This window comes from Leopardus geoffroyi, chromosome B1 (assembly GCF_018350155.1).
Source record: "Leopardus geoffroyi isolate Oge1 chromosome B1, O.geoffroyi_Oge1_pat1.0, whole genome shotgun sequence".
In the NCBI taxonomy this organism is placed as follows: Eukaryota; Metazoa; Chordata; class Mammalia; order Carnivora; family Felidae; genus Leopardus; species Leopardus geoffroyi.
Genome location: NC_059327.1, coordinates 164,793,207 through 164,816,426, shown reverse-complemented (window position 1 = coordinate 164,816,426; position 23,220 = coordinate 164,793,207). Strand labels below are relative to the sequence as shown.

Here is a 23,220-nt window from a genome sequence, read left to right as displayed (position 1 = left end):
ACATGTTTATCACGTTCTTTTAATACACTCGTTAGGGGCACCTGGGTGGCTCGGTCGGTTATGTGCTGGACTCTTGATTTTGGCTCAGATTCGGATTTCCCATTTCGTGAGTTCAAGTTCCGCATCTGGCTCTATGCTGACAACTCAGATCCTGCTTGGGATTGTCTCTCTACCCCTCCCCAGCCCTCTCTCTATCAAAAATAAATAAACTTAAAAAAATACACTTTTAAAAAATATAAAGTCAAGACACACTATGGCAAAGTTTTTCCCAAGAAACGATCCAAAAAGCAGATTAGGCGTCAATTAATAGACAAAGGGGAGGAGGGGGCGGTTTTATATCCCCGCTTCCAAACCAGTGTGCAATAAACTTTTAAGTCGGGAGAACTTTTAATGGATAAGATGCCTTTAAATTGCTTAGTACAGTGTCTGGGCCATAGTATGCATTCAGCAACTTGTAGTTATTATTTTGATCTTAGACGTCTCAATGATTTGGGATTCTGTTTTCTCATTTTCAGAGGAAGAAACAGGTCACCGATGGACCCTGAGGCTCCTGCCAGCCCTGACAATCTCCTATTTCAAGCAGGCATCAAATAAATATTTGCTGAACAAACAGACAAAATAAACTCTCTGTCCAAGGGGCCCGGCCAAGCGCCCACCAGAGAGCCAGCCAGGACACAGGTCACATTCGGGCGCTGGTTCCACACGCCAGTGTTTGGGGGTGGGGAGCACACCACACTCCCCATCCAAGACCAACAGGCGCAGCTGAGTGCGAGTTGAGAGTTTGCGATCTTAGCTCCTCCCGCAGTCAAGTCCTTGGCCTCGGCCAGCTTATCTCTCCTCCAAGGCCCCGCCTGCCGCCGGAATCGCTTTCCCCAGCCAGCCCGGCGGCTTCCCACCTCCACCGACGCCCGCCACGCCCCTTCCGGCCGAGGCCCCGCCCACCGGCTTCGCCCACGGCCCCGCCCCTCCGCGAGCTCGGCGCGCGGTCCTCTCAGCGCTCGCCGGCGGCCGCGTCCACCCCCGACGCTCTGAGGTCACCGACGGGGCCGGGCTGCGGGGGGCGGAGGGACGGAGGGAAGATGGCGGCCGAGGCCGGATATTGGCGCCGCCTCCCCCAATCCTGGAGCCGGCGCAGATGAGGCGGCTCGGCTGGGGCCAGCGGCGCTTCGGAACCGGAGCTGGGGGGACCCTGGCGGTGGGGCCTGGCCCTGCTGTATGCCGGCGCCTCGGCTAGAGTGAGCGGCGGCGGCGGCGACGCCTCTTTCCCCGGCGCTGAGTCTGAGCGGGCGGCAGGCGGCACAGGCGGCGGGGCCGGGATGGAGGACGTTAACTCCAACGTGAATGCGGACCAGGAGGTGCGGAAGCTGCAGGAGCTGGTGAAGAAGCTGGAGAAGCAGAACGAACAGCTGAGGAGCCGCTCGGGGGCCGTGCAGGGCGTCGGCTCCCTCGGGCCCGGCAGCCCGGTTCGGGCCGGCGCGTCCACTCCCTCCTCCGGCACGGCGTCCCCTCGGGGCTTCCCCTTGGGCCTCAACGCCAAGTCGGGCAGCGGGGTCGGGTCGGGCCCGAGGCGGACGAGTAGCGAGGAGCTGCGGGACGCCACCTCCTTGCTGGCCGCGGGCGAGGGCGGCTTGCTGGACGAGGTGGAGCCGCTGCGGCCCGAGGAGCTGGAGCGCCTGTCAGGCTGGGAGGAGGAGGAGGAGAGCTGGTGAGCGCGGGCCGCCTGGCCGGGGCTGGGCGGGGACGGGCCCGGGGGCGGAGAGCGTCTCCCGCGGGTAGCGCTGGTGAGACACCTCGCTTTGTGTAGCGGGATCCGCTCTCGGACGGGGACTCGTGCTTGGCTTGCTTTGGCTGCGGAGAGGCCGACTGGAGTTGGGGGGATTCGAGGCGTGCTGGAGGAACAGATTTGTAGCTGGTTGTCCCCCTGGCTTGTGCACTCTCTGGGTTCTGGACCCCGTTGCGGGGTCTGTGGTTTGGCACGGCCCGGGAAGGGGGCTGCTCGCCGTGGGAGGAGTCGGGGGTGGGAAACCGCTTTGTAAGGCAGGGATCTCGCTTTGTGTGAAATACTGGCTTTCGGAGGGTGGCCTGAGCATTTTGGATGTCGGGGAGGGGTCTGGTCGATGAGGTATCGCCGGACGCGGGGTGGGGGTGGGGAGGGCAGACCGAAGCGGTCTAAGCGCGGTGGTCAGTGTTTCGGACCGCTGGGAGATGGGTACGTTTCTGGCGGCGACGGGGAGACCATGTGAATCAGCACTCCCCTTTGGGTAGTGGGGTAAAGCTTGCTTTGTGTGAAGAGGGCAGAGGATGGTACTGCTTTGTGTGGAAAGTCAAGGGGTGGAACAAGAGCCCGGCTCTTATTTTTTAAACCAGAATTGGGGCTGGCAGTTTTCGGAGCTGGGAGGTGACAGTTACCACATCCCTCCTTAATTTTCCATGTCATCCTCGGAGCAGAGAAAAGGAGCCCTATTTAAAAATCTAAACCAAAGCTGTATTCTCACAAGCCACTTCTTGGTAGGATTGTGACCCACACCATAATATCACATAAGTAGAAAGGACATCGGAGGCGTTCTCCCTCATTTTTTATTGCAACCTCATAAAGATGTCTATAAGAAATTCTTTTCTTAATTTAAAGTTTTGATGTGTAGCTACAATGTCTCAACTCGGTTGAAATTGAAACTTGTAACTCAGTGAAGTGGAAATTCTTCATGGACTCTGATATTGCAGGGGTGCAACTTTACAGTTACTTAGTTAAGAGCTTTGCTTGGATTCAGGCCCTGGCTCTGCCACACTAGCTGTATGACCTTGGGCAAGTTAAGTCTGAGCCTCACTTTCTTCCTCTGTTTGATGGAGAAAAGAATAGTGCTTATTTCTGCGGAGTGGTGAAGATTACATGAGCTAATCCGGGTATACTTTTAGCACTGGGTCTGGCATACAGTAAACTCTCCAAAACTATTACTCTTGAGCCTAGTTATTTAAGTCACAAAGTATTCAGTGAGCTCTTAAGGATTTGTGGGAAAGTCTGAAGATTAATATGTTGATGCCTGTTCATTTAAGGCAGTTACAGTCTTGGTGGGAGCCAAGTTTTATGCAGCTGAATAAACTAGGAGATAAACAGTGAGTTGCAAAAAAACAAAACAAAACAAAACGAGAGGAGCAAAAATACTGAGAATGCTCAGAAACTGCGAAAAAATAACGGTTCAAAGTAGTTGACGAAAACTTTGGAGCCTGGGGTGGGGAAAGAGTGGGAAGGGCCTTTTATGCTCTGACAACTGCTAGAGCAGAGTCAGATATTTGTAACTCCCAATTAGGAAGGTTTGAATTACAGGGAAACTCTTGAATATGTGATATCAAGCCATTATTTTATTTCCAAGTAATACCAAATATTATTAGAACTGATTATGGTAGTGACAGTGACAGTTTTTCTTTTTTTTTTAAAAAAAAAATTTTTTTTCAACGTTTATTTATTTTTGGGACAGAGAGAGACAGAGCATGAACGGGGGAGGGGCAGAGAGAGAGGGAGACACAGAATCAGAAACAGGCTCCAGGCTCTGAGCCATCAGCCCAGAGCCCGACGCGGGGCTCGAACTCACGGACCGCGAGATTGTGACCTGGCTGAAGTCAGACGCTTAACCGACTGCGCCACCCAGGCGCCCCAGTGACAGTTTTTCATATTAGTGTGAGATCACGCCCTCCCAAAGGAATTCTGGGTGTGTGTACACTTTAAAAGAATCCAGAATCATCTATCCTCACTTGCCTCTTCCAAGTGATGATAATGATGCTCTTAATAATGGGGGTTAGCTGCACTCATGAGCCCATTTTAGATTATGTATTATTAGAACATTGACTCCTCTTGGAGAAGCTGAATACGTACTCTGCTACTTTGCTTTCTGAGCACAGACTTTGTTCAGGTAAAGCAAGACATCTTAAATACTATGGCAGACTTTTCTTTCGACCAGATAGTTCCTTACTGCTTTAATCCTGGCAACGTATCTTGATCCTATCCTTTTTCTGAAAAGATTTGTGTGAACTGAAAGTTTTATAAGTTGTACTTAAAGTGCTTTAGAGTATGTTTTTGGAGTATAAGTGGTAAGGGGGTAGGTGTTAGTGGCAGGGGGAGGAAGATTCAAAGAATCGAGAGTCTTTTCTTAGCAAACTGGAAATCTACTTTCTGTAACTTATACCCATTGTGCCTTCTTTTCCATCTAGAGGAATGTTTTTTCTCCTTCATAAAATGCTACTTATGAAAGTGTTAATAGATACTGTGTGAAAAAATAATGGTGGGTCTAAGGTTAAATATATGTGGGGGAAGAAAGTTTAACAAAAAGAGGCTTCTTTAATATTGGACTTGTTTGATACACTGATGTATATTGAATATAGTACATTTCCAAGTGGTAAGTGTTTTTTGAGCTCCCAAGGAACACAATTAGAAAACAGTGCTTCAGAGCAGTGACTTTCAGAGACATTTTTTTTTTTTTTTTTTGGACCCACCTTCATGATAAAGAAAAACATTTTATATCATAGACTAGTACATGTATATATGAACAATTGAAACAAAAGTTTCACAGAACTGTAGTTTTGTGGCAAACTCTAATATTTTCTATTCTATTCTGTTTCTTTAGGGGAAAATGCTAGTTACAACCCATTAAGCTGATTTTGTGACCCATTAATTAATGAATTAATGGGTTGTTTCTCAGTTTGGAAAGCACTGTTCTAGAACAGATTGGAGAAGTCTAGAGAAGGGAACTAACATCATTGTACATCAGTGTATCAGGCTATGCCAGGTAGCTTAAAAACATTTTTACATTTAATTTTCATCCATTTGTGAGGTAAGTATCATTTTCTAGGTAAGGAAATGTGGTTTTTCTAAGCATCAAATAACACACAGTTTTAATGTTGGAGTTGGGATTTGAATCCAGGACTTTATGACATCAAAGCCTATGCTGTTCCCATTGTATTTTGCATTTTCTAAGTATAATACCTTTTCCACATGAATGGCCCCTTAAAATATTTGAAGACCGCTATCATGATCTGGCTGACCTCTTCTACCCACCACACACTCTGAGCATTCTCCTCTCTTCTGTGGAGCAAAACAATCCCAATTTATTTTATTATTCCTAAGGTAATATCATTCTCTGATCCTTCAACCATGATCATTTTTCTCTTAATGAATTCTAGTTGCTCATTGTCATTAAACATGTTACTCAGAGTTGTACTCAGCATTTTATTTTATTTGAAGATTTTAATTTTTAAAGTACTCTCTACACCCGATGTGGGGCTTGAACTCACAACCCTGAGCTCAAAAGTCACATGCTCTACTGACTGAGCCAGCTAGGCTCCCCTGTACTCAGTATTTTAGACGATATCTGACCAGACAGTGTGGTGGATACACCTTGCTTGAGCTAAATGCTATTGTTTTGAAACCAAATATTTCATTAACAGTTTTGGTTTCTGTTATTTATGGTTAATATGAGCCAGTAGTGTCGATTGCACTCAGTATCTTTTATATACAAGTGGTTAAACTAAATCTCCCTAACCCTGTTTTTGTGTAATGATTTTTTTTTTTTTTTTTTTTTTTTGGTATTTGCGTGTGTGTGTGTGTGTGTGTGTGTGTGTGTATACATTAGGCTTTTATATTTAAATTAGGCTTTTATATTTCATTTCGTTAATCTTGATTTAGGCATTTATTACTATTTTTTTTGTCATTTTCATATTTGGTAGGCATATCTACGTGGTCCTCAAGTTGTTGATAAAAATGTTAAAATGACAGAATAAAGGGCTCTGAAAAGTGCAGCTCAGCTAGAATCCCTTCAGATTAACATCAGTCCATTAATCAACACACATTGTGGTTGTTCGATAACTGTTAGTGTCACTTGTTATTATCAAGCCCATACGCCATTTTGTATGGATATCATGAAACATTTTGCCAAATTGCTTGCTGTAATTAAGTTATACTATGCCTACAGGGTTCTTACCTGCACTGAAGTAAACATATGAAAATAGAAATTACATTTTATTTGGTTTGAATTGTCCGTGGTGAATCCTCTGGCTTTTTCCTTTTCTAACTTCACAAACATTTTGTTTAATTCAGTTTTAAATTTTGCAAGGAATTAGTTTGGCCTGGAATTTCTTTTTTTTTTTTTTTTTTAACTTTTAATGTTTATTTTTGAGAGAGAGACAGAGCTCGAGCAGAGGAGGGGCAGAGGTAGAGATGGAGACACAGAACCCAAAGCAGGCTTCAGGCTCTGAGCTGTCAGCACAGAGCCCGACATGGGCCTTGAGCCCATGAGCCATGAGATCATGACCTGGGCCAAAGTTGGATGCCTAACCGACTGAGCCACCCAAGCACCCCAGTCTGGAATTTCTAGACCTACTTATTTTTCTCTTTAGAAATTATCATATTTCCTCTTATCCACACTTTGACCCTGACATGTTATTTTTGTTTTCCCTGACATGTCATTTTATTTTTATTTTTACTTATTTTTAAAGTTTATTTATTTATTTTGAGACAGAGAGTACAAGTTGGGGAGGGACAGAGAGAGAGAAGAGAAAAGAGAAAAGAGAGGAGAGAGAGAGAGAGAGAGAGAGAGAGAGAGAGAGAATCTCAAGCAGCCTCTGCACCATCAGCATGGAGCCCAATGCGGGGCTCACAGCCATGAACCACGAGATCGTGACCCGAGCCAAAGTCAGACGCTTAACCTACTGAGCCACCCAGGCACTGCCCCCCCACCCCACTTTTTTATTTTTTAACTTGTACGTCTTTTGAGACAGAGACTGAAAGTGAGAGTGCAAGTGCATGGGTATGCAGGAGGAGCAGAGAGAGAGAGAGAATCTTAAGCAGGACTGTGCTGACAGCGCAGAACCCAGTGTGGGACTCTATCATGAGATCATGACCAGAGCTGAAATCAAGAGTCAGATGCTTAACTGAGCCATTCAGACACTCTGACATGTTATTTTAGATTGATATATTTTGAATCAGTAATAATTCAATGACAGAATTTCAGTTCTTTTACATTATTTAGAGGGGTAGGCCTAAACCTTTTTCAAGCTACATTCTGGCTTACACTCTGACTTACTGTCTACCACCCTGCCTCATTTGAAAATTCAGTTTCCTTTGAAGAATGTTTATTCAGATTGTGCATTTGAACCAAGTATTGGCAGAAAAACAGAAGTAAAGAAGAATCTTTCTGCCCACTCTTTGTCATGTAGTAGCGTTGCATATTTTGCTCTTGTATTATAGGCTATCTCTTTTTTAATATTAATGTTCTCGATATACTTTTTATTCTCCATAAGTATTTGTTGACTATAATTCACATACAATAAAACTTTCCCTTATAAAGTGTGTAATTTAGTGACTTTTTTAGTATATTCACAAAGTTGTGCAGCTGCCACCACTCTCTAATTCCAGAACATTTTCATTAGTACCTTCCTCCCCTAAAAAAACAAAACAAAAACAAAAAAAACTCTCCAAACCCATGATCAGTCACTTCCCATATCCCCCTCAACCCAGCTCCACTTACATACTTTCTGTGTCTGTGGGATTTTCTGTTCTGGTCATTTCATATAAATGAAATTCTGTAATATGTAGCAGTTTGCTTCTGGTTTCTTTCATTTAACATGTTTTCAAGGTTCATGTTGTAACATGTATAAGAACATTTCCCTTTTTTTTTCCATTCCTTTTTATGTCTGAATAATATTACCACATGTTGTTTATCCATTCATCAGTTGATGAGAATTTGAGTTGTTTCCACTTTTTGGTATTTATGAAAAGTGTTGATGTGACCAGTTTTTTTTTAATTTTTCAGAGAGGGGGAGGGAGAGAGCAAGCAGGGGAGGGATGAGAGAGAGACACAGACTCTGAAGCGGGTCCGGGCTCTGAGCTGACAGCACAGAGCCCGACATGGGGCTCGAACCCACAAACTGCAAGATCATGACCTGAGCCAAAGTTGGAAGCTTAACCGACTGAGCCATCCAGGTGCCCTTGACCAAATTTTTATATGGACATGTTTTCATTTTTTCTTGAGTATATACCTAGGAGTAGAATTACGAGGTCAAATGGTAACTCCAAGTTTAACTTTTTGAGTAACTGCCAGACTGTTTTCCATGGCTGTACCATTTTACATTTCCATCATCAGTACACAAGAGTTCCAATTTTGCCACATTCTCTCCAACACTTGTTATTGTCTGTCTGTCTGTCTTTTTTGTTATATAGCCATTCTACTAGTATCTCATTGTGGTTCTGATTTGCGTTTCTCTAATGACTAATGGCATTGAGCATCTTTTCATCTATTTATTGGCCATTTGGCTGTCTTTGGAGATGTCTATTCAAACCATTTACCCATTTTCTAATTGGGTGACCTGTTTTTATATTACGTTGTAAGAATTCTTTAAATATACTGGATACTAATCCTTCATGAGATACATGATTTGCAAATATTTTCTTTCATTCTATGTTGTTGTTTTTTTTTACTTTCTTGATGGAGTCCTTTGAAGGATAAAGTTTTTAATGTTGTGAAGTCTTATTTATTCTTTTGTTGCTTGTGCTTTTGATGTCATGTCAAAACTGTGCCTAATCCAAGATTACAAGATTTTTCCTAAAATTTTACCTCTTACACTTAGGTCTTTAATCCATTTTTAAAATTGTGGTAAAATATACATAATATCAAACTTACCATGTTAAGTATTTTTAAGTGTATAGTTCAGTGACATTAAGTACATTTGTATTGTTGTGCAACCATCACCACCATCCATCTCTAGAACTTTTTGTCTTCCCAAAGTGGAATTAAATACTAATTAAACAGTAACTCCCCTTCCCTCCCCAGCCCCTGACAACCCTTCTTTCTTTCTCAATGAATTTGACTATTCTTTGTAACTAATACATGTGGAATCATACAATATTTGTGCTTTTGTGACTGTTTTATTTCACTTACCACAATGTCTTCAAGATTCATTTGTTGTAGAATGCCTCAGAATTTTCTTCCTTTGGGGGAGGGAACATGTCTCTAAAGCTCTATTTAATCTTATAATCCCCAATGGGCAAAAGAAAACAATACTTAAATCTTTCTATCCCAAACCTGAGCTTGTGTGATTATTTTCATATTTAAATATGGAGTTTACGTATATGCTATTTTGGGGGACAAAAACCAAAACAAAACCATAAAAGTCAGCCTTCAAACAATTTCCAGGCATCTAGTTCATTATTGTCAACCACATTCACATAGTTGTGCAACAGATCCACAGAATTCTTCCATCCTACATGACTGAAACTACACCCACAGAACAAAAACTCCTTACCTCCCCCAGCTCCTGGCAACCACCATCTTTGTTTCTATGAGTTTAGATGCCTCATAAATTGAATCATGTCCTCAAGTTTCATTCATGTTGTAGCATGTGACTTAATTTCCTTTTTTTAAAGACTGAATAATATTCTATTGTATGTACCATATTTTCTTTATCCATTCACCTCTCGATGGACTTTTGGATCGCCTCCACCTCTTGGCTATTGTGAATAACCCTGCTATGAACATGAGTGCACAAATATCTGCTCAAGTCCTTGCTTTCGCTTCTTTTGGGTGTATACCCAGAAGTGGAATTGCTGGATCAAATGGTAATTCTGTGTTTAATTTTTTGAGGAGCCACTATACTGTTTTCCATAGTAGCTGCACCATTTTACATTCTGATGAGCATAACAAAAGGATTCCAGTTTTTCTGCTTCCTTGCCAACATTTGCTTTGATCCATTTTGAGTTTTTAAATAGTGGGAGGTAGGGATCCAACTTCATTCTTTCTTTGTCATTGTACTGTTTGAAGACTTTCCTGTCCCCATTATATTGTCGAAATCAGTTGTCCATAAATGCATGGATTTATTTCTGAACTCTCAGTTCTATTGGTCTTTGTCCTTATGCCAGTACCAGACAGTAGTGATTACTGTAGCTTTTTAATAAGTTTTGAAGTTGGAAAGTGTGAGCCTTACAATTTTGTTCCTTTTCAAGATTGTTTTGGCTATTCAGGGTCTCCTGTATTTCCATATGAACTTTAGGATCAACTTATAAATTTCAAAAAACAGCTGCAATTTTGACAGGGATTATATTGAGTCTATAGATGAATTTGTAGAACAGTGTGTAGATTAATCTGTTTTGAGATTTTAACAGTGTTTATTCTTTCAATCCATGGGCATTGGATGTCTTTCCACTCACTTAGGTCTTTAATTTCTTTCAACTTATGTTTTGTAATTTTCAGGTTATAGGTCTTGCATTTATCCTATTTTATTCCTAGTTATTTTATTCTTCTTGATGCCATTGTAGATGGAATTGTTTTTCTTCATTTCATTTTTGGATTGTTCATTGCTACCGTATAGAAATATCATTGATTTATTTATTTTTATTGATGGCATTGTATTCTGCAGCTTGCTGAAGTAATTTATTAGCTGTAATTGTGTGTGTGTGTGTGTGTGTGTGTGTGTGTGTGTGTATTTCTTAGGATTTTTTATATATAAGATCACGTCATCTGCTAATAGAGATAACTTCACTACCTCTTTTCCAATCTGAGTACTGTTTGTATTCTTGCTTAATTGCCCTGACTAGAACATCCAGTGTAATGTTGGATACAGGAGGTGAAAGTGGACATTTTCAATGTGATTTTTTAAGTTGTTTATTTATTTCGAGAGTGAGCAGGGGAGGGGGAGAGAGAATCCCAGGCGGTTTCCATGCTGTCAGCACAGAGACCCACGTGGAGCTTGACTTCACAAACCATGAGATCATGACCTGAGCCAAAATGAAGGGTCAGACGCTTAACCATCTGAGCCACCCAGGCGCCCCCTTCAATGTGACTTTTGTTGCTCTTTTTAAAAATGTTTATTTATTTTGAGAGCAAGAGAGCACGCATACATGCGTGTGTATGCAAATGGGATGGGAGGGGCAGAGAGAGAAGAGAGAGAGAATCCCGAGCTTATGAGCAGGCTCCATCAGCGCAGAGCCAGATGCAGGGCTCAATCCCACAAACCATGAGATCATGACCTGGGCGGAAATCAAGAGTTGGACACCTAGCCACCTGAGCCATCCAGGTGCCCCTTGCTCTTTTATTTTTAATTATAGCTAACAGTTATTTATTGCATTAACATGTGACAGATACTATGTTAAGCACCTTATATTTTATCTTTCCTAATAATCCAATATGGTCTGACTATTATTATTAGCCCCCATTTTAAAGATTGGGAAATTAAAACTTAAATTATAGTCACTCAAGTATATGGCTGAGAGATAGGATTGGAACTCAGTCTGACTCTGTATTTAAAAATTTTCAATCCTTACCCAGTTGTGATTGTCTATATTTTTATGTTATTTTTAATAGATTTATACTGTTATTTAGTTTGGGGTATTACATGTCCTCCCCACTCTGTCTTTTGATCATTTGTCTTTAATAGCTTGAGGTCTGTATACATTTTTAATTTCTTTATATAAGAACCTCTTTTTATACTCATTATTCTAGTGCTGAATTGGCCTTTGGAGCTCTTCGGAGTCAGATGACATAGTAGCTAAGAGTTATGACTCAAACTAGATAGCCTGAGTTGAAATCCCTGCTCCCTGTCTTCTTAGCTGTGGGACCTTGAGCAAGTCACTTACTCTTTGTGCATGAACCTCTTAATTTTTTCCAAAATAGAGATAATTATTATAGCAACCATATAGAATTTAATGTAATGTATGTAAAATGTGAAGAACAGTTCCTGGGACGACTTAAATAAATGTTAGTTTTCATCATTGTCCTCTTCCTCCTCATTGCTTGTTTTATTATTTTAGTTTCAGATTTGCCTGTCTTTGCATTGAACTTTAAAAAAACAACTTTTTATTTTGGAAAATTTCAAACATGTAGAAAAATAGAGTGAAGAGTAAAATGAACCTCAGCTTATCCATCTTTAACACTTACCAACTCATGGCATTCTTGTTTCATCTATGCCACTCAAACCTCAGCATCCTGGACTATTTTGAAGCAGATTCCATCCAGACACCATATTATTCAATTACTAAATATTGCAATAGAAGATAAGGACTTGTTTAAGCATAAGCACAATACTACTTTCGCTCTCATTAGAAATAATTCTTTGGCATCATCAGATGTGCACTGAATGTTTTTAGATCAAATTTTCTAAAAGTTTGTATATCTATGTTTAGAATTTTCTTTTTATTCTATTATAAATTCTAAAATGAGATGTTCTCTTTTTTCAAGCATTTTGGTCATTTTCATATCCAGTTAATTTATTGGTGATGGTCAGGACAGATAACAGTTCTTATTTCTTTCCCAGCTTTTTGAGAAATTAAATTGTTGAGGCAAATCAAGAATTTCTTAGGTTTTCTGCTGTGTTCAGGTTGAAGTTTTCAGCACATGTGTAAATACCTGAAGTGGTCCCAAATCTTTTTTTCTTTGTAGTAGAATTGAAATTTGTTTTAAGTAACATTCATATCTTCCCGTGACCTTTTGGCCTATAATCAATTCCCATAATATCATCCCTATTTTTACCTGGACAGTTAGTTAACATTTTTATTTATTTTTATTGGAGAGTGTGCAAGTGGGGGAGGGGGGCAGAGGGAGAGAGAGACAGAATCTTAAGCAGGCTCCATGCTAAGCATGGAGGCCCTGATGTGGGCCTTGATCCCACAACCCTGGGATCATTATCTGAGCCAAAATCAAGAGTCAGACTCTCAACTGACTGAGCCATCCAGGTGCCCCTATTTAACATTTTTATTTAATTATAGTTTTAGCATTCCTTTGCTTTAATTCCATGTACCTGTACCTCTTAGGCTCCCACATTTTTATAAAACAAAATAATTTCACTCTAATTCGCCATAAATCCACATTTTCTTCATTAAATTTACCTAGAGTGGTATACCTTTATTGAGGAAAGAGACAGCCATGGGTCTCAAAGAAAGGAGCCTTTACTAATGGTCTTTATTAGAATTTTTAAAGGGCCTCAAATAAAAGAATGAACAAGTACATGTAATATATGAAAATCTTTACATTATTATTTTAAATGTTTATTGTTGGAGCACCTGGGTGGCTCAGTTGGTTGAGCATCCAGCTTTGGCTCAGGTCATGATCTCATGGTTCATGAGTTCAAGCCCCACGTCAGGCTTTGGGCTGATAGTGCCAAGCCTGTTTCAGAGTCTCTGTTTCCCTCTATCTCTGCCCTTCCCCCACTCACACGTACCCTTACGTGCACTCTCTCACTCTCTTAAAAAACATTAAAAAAAAATTTTTTTTAATATTGTTGAGGAGGAGAGTTAGGAACTACTTTTCCAGCTCTTCAAGTTTCTTAAGATTATTTTCTCCATCCCTACTGTGAATTTTGCTAATTTAAAAGGAATTTATATGTAGGCGAAAGAGGAGTGTAGGTGTGAAATACTTTCTAAAATAAGTTTTAGACTTTTTATTTACCTACTCTGCTGCACTTCTGTAGATGATTGTTTAATATTGCATATATATTCATAGTGACTGCATTACCTATTCACTACTTGTTAGTTAAAATTAGTTCTTGGTATCTAGAAGTTTGTCATTATATTATTTTCTTCCTTTTTTCTTTACTTTGAGAATTCTTTTATTATTGACATAAACCCCCTGCATCTGTAGTGGAGAGAACAGATTGAGAATAGAGATGTTAGGGAAAATTGATAAAGTTGCCAGGCTCTTTGCAGGGCCCGTAGGAACTTTGTAGAACATATAATCATAGAAAATGAAATTAAAATGGACTTTGAGATCAGGTGGTCTTGCCTCTTGTTTTTAAGCTGTTTAATATTCAAACTGGTGGAGGCAAATAGTTATTTCTTCTTAAAAATGTTTGCGATTGGAAATTGAATAAGTTCTTCATATCCTATTAAATCCATTTTACTTTAAATCAATTTTCCTTCAAGTTTTTGAAGACATTTTAAACTCAGACTGACTTCTCATCAATAAATTGTATTGATGAACTTCCCTAACTTCTAGATAGTAGGTGGTTTTTACTTACTGTATTTTTTTTCTCATAGTCCTTCACATCTAAGAATGAACCTTATTACATGACCTCTTTGTTTTATGTATGCTTTTCATGAGGGAGACCATTGGTACAATTTGTCTGTAATTTCATATGATAAGTCTAGGTTAATAAGGTGGTTTAATTTGTATAATTATTATCTAAAATAGTTTGGCAGTTATTTGCTGATTAACATCCTGAAGTTAGTTTTCTAGACATCTAAATACCATGAAGAGGTTAAAGTAATGCAGCTTGTGTGTGTGTTTTAAATGAATTAAGAAGTTATGCATAGTGATTTTCCGGTGATACTAATGTGACTGATCTTTTTTTTTCTTCCAAAAGTTTATTCATTTATTTTGAGAGAAAAAGCGTGAGTTGGGGAGGGATCCAAGAGAGCATCCCACAAAAGCTCTGAGCTGCCTGCACAGAGCCCGATTCGGGTCTCAATCGGACTAAGCATGAGGTCATGACCTGAGCCAAAATCAATAGTTGGACACTTACCTGACTGACCCACCCAGGCTTCCCTAGTTTTTTTTTTTTTATTAATAGGACAAATACTTAGAGTCCCATGTATGAATAGCACAGTGTTGGGAACACTGAGAGACAAGATAATGCAGTTTCTTACTTTCTTAAAAAATGGAGTTTGGCCAAGAAGGGCCAAATAATTGGTAAAATATGTTGCAGTCACTATTGTTGAATTATGTTCTGCATACAAAGTATTGTATAAGGCATTTTATGCATGGCAAATCATTTAATCTGTACAATTTTGAGTTATCTCCATTTTTTATTGTGGTAAAATATACAAAATAAAAAATTTACCATTTTTAATTCAGTGGCATATACATTGTTATGCAATCATCACCACCATCCATCTCCGGAAGTTTTTATCTTTCCACATTGACATTCTATATAAACAATAACTCCCCATTTCCCTATTCTCTGTGCCCCCAGCCCTTGGCAACTACCATTCAACTTTCCGTGTCCATGAATTTGACTACCCTAGGTACCTCATATAAGTGAAATCCTATGGTATTTGCCCTTTTCTGTCTGGCTTATTTAATTCAACGTTCCATCTATGTTGTAGGATGTGTCATGTACCATTTTGCACATAAAACAGTTAAAGTTACATAGGTAATATAATGAATTGAGATTCATGCTAAGCCTGAAAATCATGTCTAGTGAGAAACATTTTATCTTGGCTTATTTAACCTACAGGTATTTAGCTTTGGGAAGAGAATGATTTTTAAACATTTTTAAAATGTTTTTGAAGGACTATAATGAGTGTTGTTAGATTTATTCTGTATAACTCTGGAGATCATTACTAGAACAATAGGTGTAAGAGGCAGGCAAATTTTTATTTAATATAAGGTAGAATTTTCAAATAGAGCTGTTTTTAGATGGTACGGGCTGTCTTTAAAAAGTGTAGCCCCCTTCAGGGGCACCTGGCCGGCTCAGTCGGTGGAGCATGAGACTCTTGATCTCAGGGTTGTGAATCTGAGCCCCACACTGAGGATAAAGATTACATTTAATAAAAATCTTAAAAAAAAAACAAAAAAAAAACCCATAAATAACCTTCAACGGCGAAGACTGCTGAATGGTCCTGTGACAGAGGATGTTACAAAGAAGTAAAAATTGGTTGAATGATGTTACTCCTAAGTGTTCTTTTAACTCTGTTTCTGTGATTAAAATATTGCAATCTCTTTGGGAGCATAAGATACCTTCAAGACAAAGTGCTAAGTTTAAATGTGGGAGAGATCTTTAGCAATGGAAGCATCATAGATTCCCCCCCCCCCCCAAATCTGTGGTACATTTCTCTGAATATCCTCAGTAATGGAAGATTATTTTCCTCTTGAGGGTAGGTATGAGTTTTGAAAACGGTCGAAAGTCATTATTATGCTAGTGAATAAAAATGGGTTCACAAGGTATTTGAAGTTCTCAGCAATCCAATTCCAGTTCACCTTTTCCCCATATTTACTTACTGTTGCCAGCAAACTTTATGGACATTCATGCTTGGTGGCATGCTCTGATGTTCATTCTACAGCAGAGCACCTTTTTCTTTCCTTTGTGAAATTCTGAATATCCTGCTTGGTTTACATCCTCTTCAGTGTTACCTGTTTATATATCCTTTTTAGAGCATATGTAACACAACAGCCTTGTACTTTGGTCTCTCTAGTCTAGGTTGTGAGCAGTTTAAGGAGAAGGACTGTATCATATTCATGGGCCTGAACAGGCTCTCAGTACCTTGTGTGTAGTAAGAGTTCAGTTACATTAAATTAAATTGAATCAATCTGATTGTCAGTGATGTTAGATTGAAGTGCGGTGCAGCTGTAAAATAATAAGACCAAATTTCTTGGCTGACTTTAATGACCCCTATGCCAGTTTCACACACATTCTGAATACTGGCAGTATTGAATCCGTACTCTTCCATGATAAACTAAAGAAGGAAATGCTGTCTAGATACAGTGTCTGTTGTTAAAAATCATTTTTAAAATTAATCAAAATAGTGGTGTCTCTTTGTTAGGATAACAGATGCACCTTGTTTTAAACTTGTTTGTACTTGTCATTTCTAAATTTCCTGTTACGAACACAAAATGCTTTTATAATTTAAAAAATCCTATTTATGGGATTTAAGTCAGTTTCATTACTTTGTGATCACATAGGTAGGGATCATAATATAATATGATACATTGAAAAGCCATTGATGCTTTTCTTATTACTTAATGGTAGTAAGATTATATATCAATGATGAAGAAATCTTGGTTCCAATAAGTTTATTTTTGTTTTTTAATGTTTATTAATTTTGAGAGTTGGGGGGAGGGACAAAGAGAGGGAGGGAAAGAGAGAACCCGAAGCAGGCTCTATACCATCATCACAGAGCCTGGTGTGGGGAATGCAGGGCTCGATCTCATAAACCCTAAGATCAAGACCTGAGCTGAAATCAAGAGTCAGACACTTACCAACTGAGCCTTCCAGGCACCCCAGTTCCAGTAAATGCAGACATGTGTTTTTGATAGAACTGGAGCCCAAGTCAGCTGATGTGTATGATTTTATCAACTACTCTTGTTTTTAACTTTGCATTTTAAAAATGAAATTACCTGAGTGTAAATATTAATGTTTACCAGATTTACCTTTAAATAAAGTATGTAATCTGTTTTTGTTGAGATGGGGAAACTCCGATTCTTTTTTATTGTCCAGGAATATCAGATAACCCCAAAGCTGTGTGTAGCTCACATCTTGCGAGCCTTCTGGTTAAAGAAATCATATGCCAAACTTCCAGGGAAACTGGTACTGATGCCCTTGTGGCTCAAAAGGGCTTCTTGCCTTTTCCCTCCACTTACCAAGGCTCTGGCCTCCTTGCCCTTTTGCTAGGGACATTTCTAGAACTGTATCTGTAAACTAATTTTGACTTTTTTTTTTTAATAAGTGTCTTAATGTAAATAGATTAAGTTACGATAATAATATACTGTTCCTTATGGTAAGGAGTGATACTAGCCAAAGCACACTGCAAGTTGACTGTTGTGCTAGTTTAGTAGCAAAAATGAACATGTAAAAAGTATGTAAGTTTTAAGACTTCAGGCAATATAAGTTCTTATTTTGCCTGTTCCATTTAACTCAAAATCACATCCTCTGGGGTCTTTCATTTAGAAATCTAAATTATGGAGGAAATGGACACCTTTAGGAACAAACTAGCTTATTTAAGAGGAAGGTTTTTTAAAACTAGGCCTTTAAACTAGGTGTGGCTCAGAAAAATGCAAAACATACAGTTTGCTTTGACTTTGAAAAGGCTCAAATGCTGGAATAAAGGTGAAATTTCTTAAAAGTGTTAAAGGACTATAGGTAGGAAAAGAAAAAGTGACTGTATCTCCTTGAAATGTGAAAAATATTAAGAACAAGATAATACCATAATATCAGATTTGAAATTTGTGAAAATATTTGGAAAGATAAGGTAAAGAGGGAGATAGTGCTTAGTTAAAAATTAGAGGTTTAGAATTCATGAGGATGAATCAAACCATATCCTACTTCTGTAGTTTACTAGAAGGAAACCCCTCCCACACACAGCCCTCCATTCTAGAGCTTTTGCTGTTTCTCTGTGAGAGAGTGAAAAAGCACCCATTTTCTGTGGCTGTAAAGGGTTGTTTTGTTTGATTTGAAAGGTATGAGTAAGGAGCTGGGGTGGGCCAGGCTAAGTTTGTAAGTGGACTGTAAGTCTGATAACACTGAGGAATGGAATTTAACAGATGTTATTGAGTTAGTGAGGAAGTTTTAAGTATGTATTTAGTGCCTAATTATTACTGTATTTTGTAAATATAATGCAGTTAGAATGTTTGTCTTTATTAATATTAGAAAGAATTTAGTAACTTTAGGATGTGAGTATCTTTTGAGTAGGCCTGCTAATTTCCTCTGAGAGGGAGATAATGGGTCTTGTGTTGACTTGTCATAGTAAAATTCTTGTTTGCCACTGGTTATTCTTAGCTAGGGCTGCTCTGGAGAAGATTAAAAAACAAAATAAAAAAAAAAAAAATTGATGAATCCTAGAAACCTGAGTCTAGAGGTTTGGAACTTGACAAGCAGACATTATAGGCCTCAATGGTTTAGAGCAAATGAATGAGAGAGGCTAGCAAACAGCACTATGTATAATCTAGCCTTGTCCTAATTCATCTTTGAATTCCTGTCTAACACCATGCCTGGCCACTGATGGCCGCTACATTAATATTTGATTAAATGACAAGGTGGAAGTTAATACTAAGCCTTCAAGGTACTTACAGTTTAGCTTGGAGACAGAATGAACTTGGAATGTGGTTCTCTCTGAAACCAACAATGAGAGTTCATAGAAGAAAGGCTTATTATGGACTTGAATGTGACAGCTGGGACATAGGATTTAGGTACAGGTGGAAGGGTATTTCTTGCTGTTCTGTCAGAATCAAAAAGTGCAGGGAAAAGGATGAATGCTATATTTGAGTAGGATAAAGAGAAAGCCTGTGAAGATACTTCAGTGAAGTTTGTTGGGGAACAAGTGAGAAATAAAGTTGAATCATTGGGTTAGAGACCATATTGTGGGCGTCCCGTGAAATGTAGGAGGAGATTTTTTTGAGTGTTGGAATATTCTTAGCAAAATGGTGTTTTAGAAAGATTAGTACAGAGATAGTATATAGGTGGGAACAGAAGGCACAGCTATGCTTAAGGGCTAGAAAACTAAGCCTCTGAGTTTTCTCAACCTCTTGTGCCCAGAAGCACATGGTAAAAACTTAATACTTCAAACCGAAGTATTGAGTCGAGTGATATTCTTTCCATTTCATCCCAACTACTTATAACTTCATAAAAATCACCATATCAAACCAAATGATTAAAGATCAGATTTGTTCCTTTTATAAGATATCTACATTGTTTAAAAATAATATTTTGGTCTAACTAGCTTTCTTCTATGAGGATATTGACATTTTGGGCCAGATAATTCTTTGTTGTGGAGGCTGTCCTGTGCATTGTAGGGTGTTTAGCAGACAAAAATGCCTCCAGACATTGCCACATGTCTCCTGGGGGCAAAATCACCCCAAGTATTGCCTTACAGCATACTTGTGACACAGTGTCAACTTAACCAGGAATATTTAGTGCAGTATTGCAGGAGTAAGTATTTCATTCTGATAACTGTGTTCCGTTTACATTTCTAAATCATAAAATAGTAATGTTTGAAATTTAACAAAACTAAATTGTACAAACCTGGACACTTTGAGAGTAAAGGGAGTGCTGGGATGCCAGAACAACAGGCTTGAGGACTTCCCTGTACAAAGTGGATAAACGATCACCCTTCCGGTTAATCACCAAATATACATTGTATACTTACTATGAGTAGAGTACTGTGTTAAGATGATAAGAAGTAGGGATAAGAACTGTAGTTGTTGGAAAGCCTCATAAAAGAGGCAAGTCTTGAATTGGTCTTTAAGTAAGGCTGAGATTAGATAAGGAAAATGGAAAGAAAATTCTGCACCCTCCCCAGCCCCCATAGTAAAAAGAACTATGAACAAAGACATCTGTGGTTTAACTGTCCAAGATAATGAAGTGAACATTTATTTGGCCAGTTTGGCTGGACAGGAGTGTTTTGTTTTGTTTTGTTTACTCTTATTTATTTTTTTTACTGGAGTATATGGGAGAGAAGATCAGAGGATGTAGTTTTGGATCAAATAAAAGGATCTTGAAAATTTAGCTGGGGACTATTGCCGATGGGGACGTTTTTTGAGCTGCGAAACAATGTTATACTGATCTGTATTTTAGCTAAATGGTAGTGGGTAGAGGATAGCTTGGGAAGTCTAGTAAGTATGGGGAAACCACTTGAGACTATTATAATTGTTTATGTTGGGTGAGATGAGGGTTTAGGCTTGGGTGAAGTTAGTGGAAATGAAAAGGAAGGGATGGATTTTAGGGGCATTAATGAATGGATAGGAAGTGTTGATTGAACACATTGAATACGGGGAGAGAGAAAATAGTCAAGATTAGCATAAAATTTTTCATTCGTTGACTGTTGCCGTTTTATGTTTGTTTGGAGGTATTTGCTTTGGGGGGATGTTATAGTTAACCTCTGGAGCTCTATGACACCCATGAAAAAAATTAGGACTAGAATTGTTTGAAATTGAAAATGATATATGTCCAAAGAATGATAGTTGGTTATGATGAAACATAAGACTTCTTCAAATTAAAAAAGTATCCAGTAAATATAGAATAAAATAGTAGGAACAAATTTATAGTTGTATCCTCTGAGATGGCAGTTGATAGAATAATAAAAATCCTGTGATGTACAAAATGTGTGAAGAAATAGAAGAGCTCAGTTTTTACACTTGTAACATGTATTTTCAGACCCTTGTGTCATGACTTCTAGCTTTGGTAGTTAAACTTTAGTAAGTAATATGGGAAAAAACTGATGGGAAAAGAAGAAAGTTAAGGGACTGGAGAATAAGTTAAATTTATCCTCTTAAAGACCCTGGGATAATTTGATTACTGCCACTTGGGAGAGATCCTGATTAATTGTTGTGGGTATTTTGAAAGGAACAAATGAGGTGGAATGGACATAAATTGAAATAGAAAGAATTTAGTTCTGCCCGTCCAACAACTGGAGTTACTGAGTGGTACAGTCAAAAATAACTATAGATTCTATGTATAATTTTTCAAGAAAAAGTGCATTCTTTTTATGCACTTATTATGGATTCTTTATAATTATTTCCTTCGTTTCATTCTGCAATATCAAATTCCTTTTTTACTGTGTGCCAGACAGGTTTCTTTGAGGTTGAAGGTAGAGCATAAGAGTTGATGGGAAATATTATTCCTGCCCTTGAGGTGCTTGGAGTCTCATATGAAAGACAGTTATATAATTATATATAAATTGTATAGACACACAACTACAAATGTTAATAATGGAGGACTAGATTGGGTTTTCTTTCTAGGACAATGCCAGTTCTAAAAACACTGTCCCTCTTGCCTCTCAAAAGTATTTTATGCATTCTAACCATTTCGATATACAGTATATGTCAGGAATTCTCACATACCCACTCTTACCTTTCTTTTTATATAACTCTAAAGAAAAAGAAAAGAGAATGTCTGAGCTGGTCCTAATATTAACTTTAGTTCTATGAACAGAGTACAGTGTACCCTTCTCTCTTACCTCTACTCTGGCATGTAACATAAGAATATTGCCAAGTTTTCTGTAGCACTTCAGTTACCTGTAATTTTAGGCTAACCCAGTGTTGACGATAAACATATATTTAAATACAAATATTTAAACATATATGTATCTAAATACATGTATTTAGATTCCTCCTATTCATCGTATTTTCACAAAGTGGATAAAATATTTTAATTTCATAATTTAAGAAACTAAGTTTAGAACCTTTAAGAGCACTGCAAATAGAAAATTCTCTGATAGAACAGTTGTTTAGTCTTTATTGTATTAATAAACCCGTGTTTCCAGTTTTTTGTGGATTCTAACTTTATGCTCTCATACCTTTTCTCAGATATTTGTGCAGAAACTTTCTTAAGAAAAATATATTAATTTAAAAATTTTTAACGTTTATTTATTTTGAGAGGGTGAGAGCGAGCATGAGTGGGAGCACAGAGAGGGGGGGGAGAGAGGATCTGAAGCAGGCTCTGCGATGACAGCAGACAGCCTGATGGAGGGCTCGAATTCGTAAACTGTGAGATCATGACCTGAGCTGAAATCAAGAGTTGGACGCTTAAATGATTGAGCCACCCAAGCACCCCTATTAATTTTTAAAACCAAACCTTAATGGACAAACTGCTAAAAGTCATTAGAGTATGCATTATTATCTGAGATTTGAAGGGTATGTCATTTGCTAAAAGTTATGACTTGTTAGCCGTAAGTTGTATGGCTTCTACAGATAAAATTCCTGTTTAAGGCATTTCACCAATAAAGTTAACTATTAACAAGCAAGGTACTCCAAAAGAATACATGTTGGGGTGCCTGGGTGGCTCAGTCAGTTAAGCATCTGACTCTTGGTTTCAGCTCAGGTCACGATCTCATGGTTGGTGAGTTCGAGCCCCCACATCAGGCTCTCTGCTGTCAGCACGGAGCCCACTTCAGATCCTCTTTCCCCCCCTCTCTCCGTCCCTCTCTGGCATTCTCTCTCTTTCTTTCAAAATACATAAATAAAAGTTAAAAAAAATGTACATGTTTTTTACATATACATGTAACCTACGTATCTGTATGTAAATATGTATAAACCTATAACCATGTATGTTCTCTGTGGACTAAAAAATACTATGAATAGTAATTGTTATCTATGTATGTGATGGTGGCTGAAAATCTATGTTTAGTCAGTATGCATAAGGATTGTCTTGCTTTACAGCTATTGTCAAAATTTGCACAGTCTGGTGGTATAGTTTGAGACTCCCAGCCTTCCTGATGTCTTTTGTCAAAAACAAAACAAAAAAACCCCAAAAACCAAACAATTCGATTTTTGATTGCTGCACTCTAGGTTGGTCCCACTGTAACTATTGTTCCCAGCAGTATGTGGCTATGCCTCAACAGTAGAAGATTGTCTTTTTAAAGAGGTAATTTCCAACCTCACTTTTGTAGAATTCCAGGGAATATCAAAATTCTTTTCATTTTCTTAAAAAAAACTCTTGCCATACTGGAATGAGAATCAAGAGGTTTGTGAAATGAAAATGGAAACGTAGAGTATCACTGTCTAAAACTTTAGAATTCACTACTTTAAAGCTTTTCTT

The 23,220-nt window shown here is 38.7% G+C and overlaps 1 protein-coding gene across 2 annotated transcripts in view; it reads left to right on the top strand.

Annotated features, from left to right (window-relative positions):
* The first annotated feature begins 374 nt into the window (after positions 1-374).
* The window catches only part of SLAIN2 (SLAIN motif family member 2), a 73,950-nt gene continuing 51,104 nt past the window's right edge, over positions 375-23,220 (top strand). For both annotated transcript variants that reach the window (XM_045474140.1, XM_045474139.1), the window contains exon 1: positions 375-1,705. In XM_045474140.1, the coding sequence (XP_045330096.1) occupies positions 1,317-1,705 (389 nt within the window). In that variant the 5' untranslated portion in view covers positions 375-1,316. The remainder of the gene's footprint in view (positions 1,706-23,220) is intronic.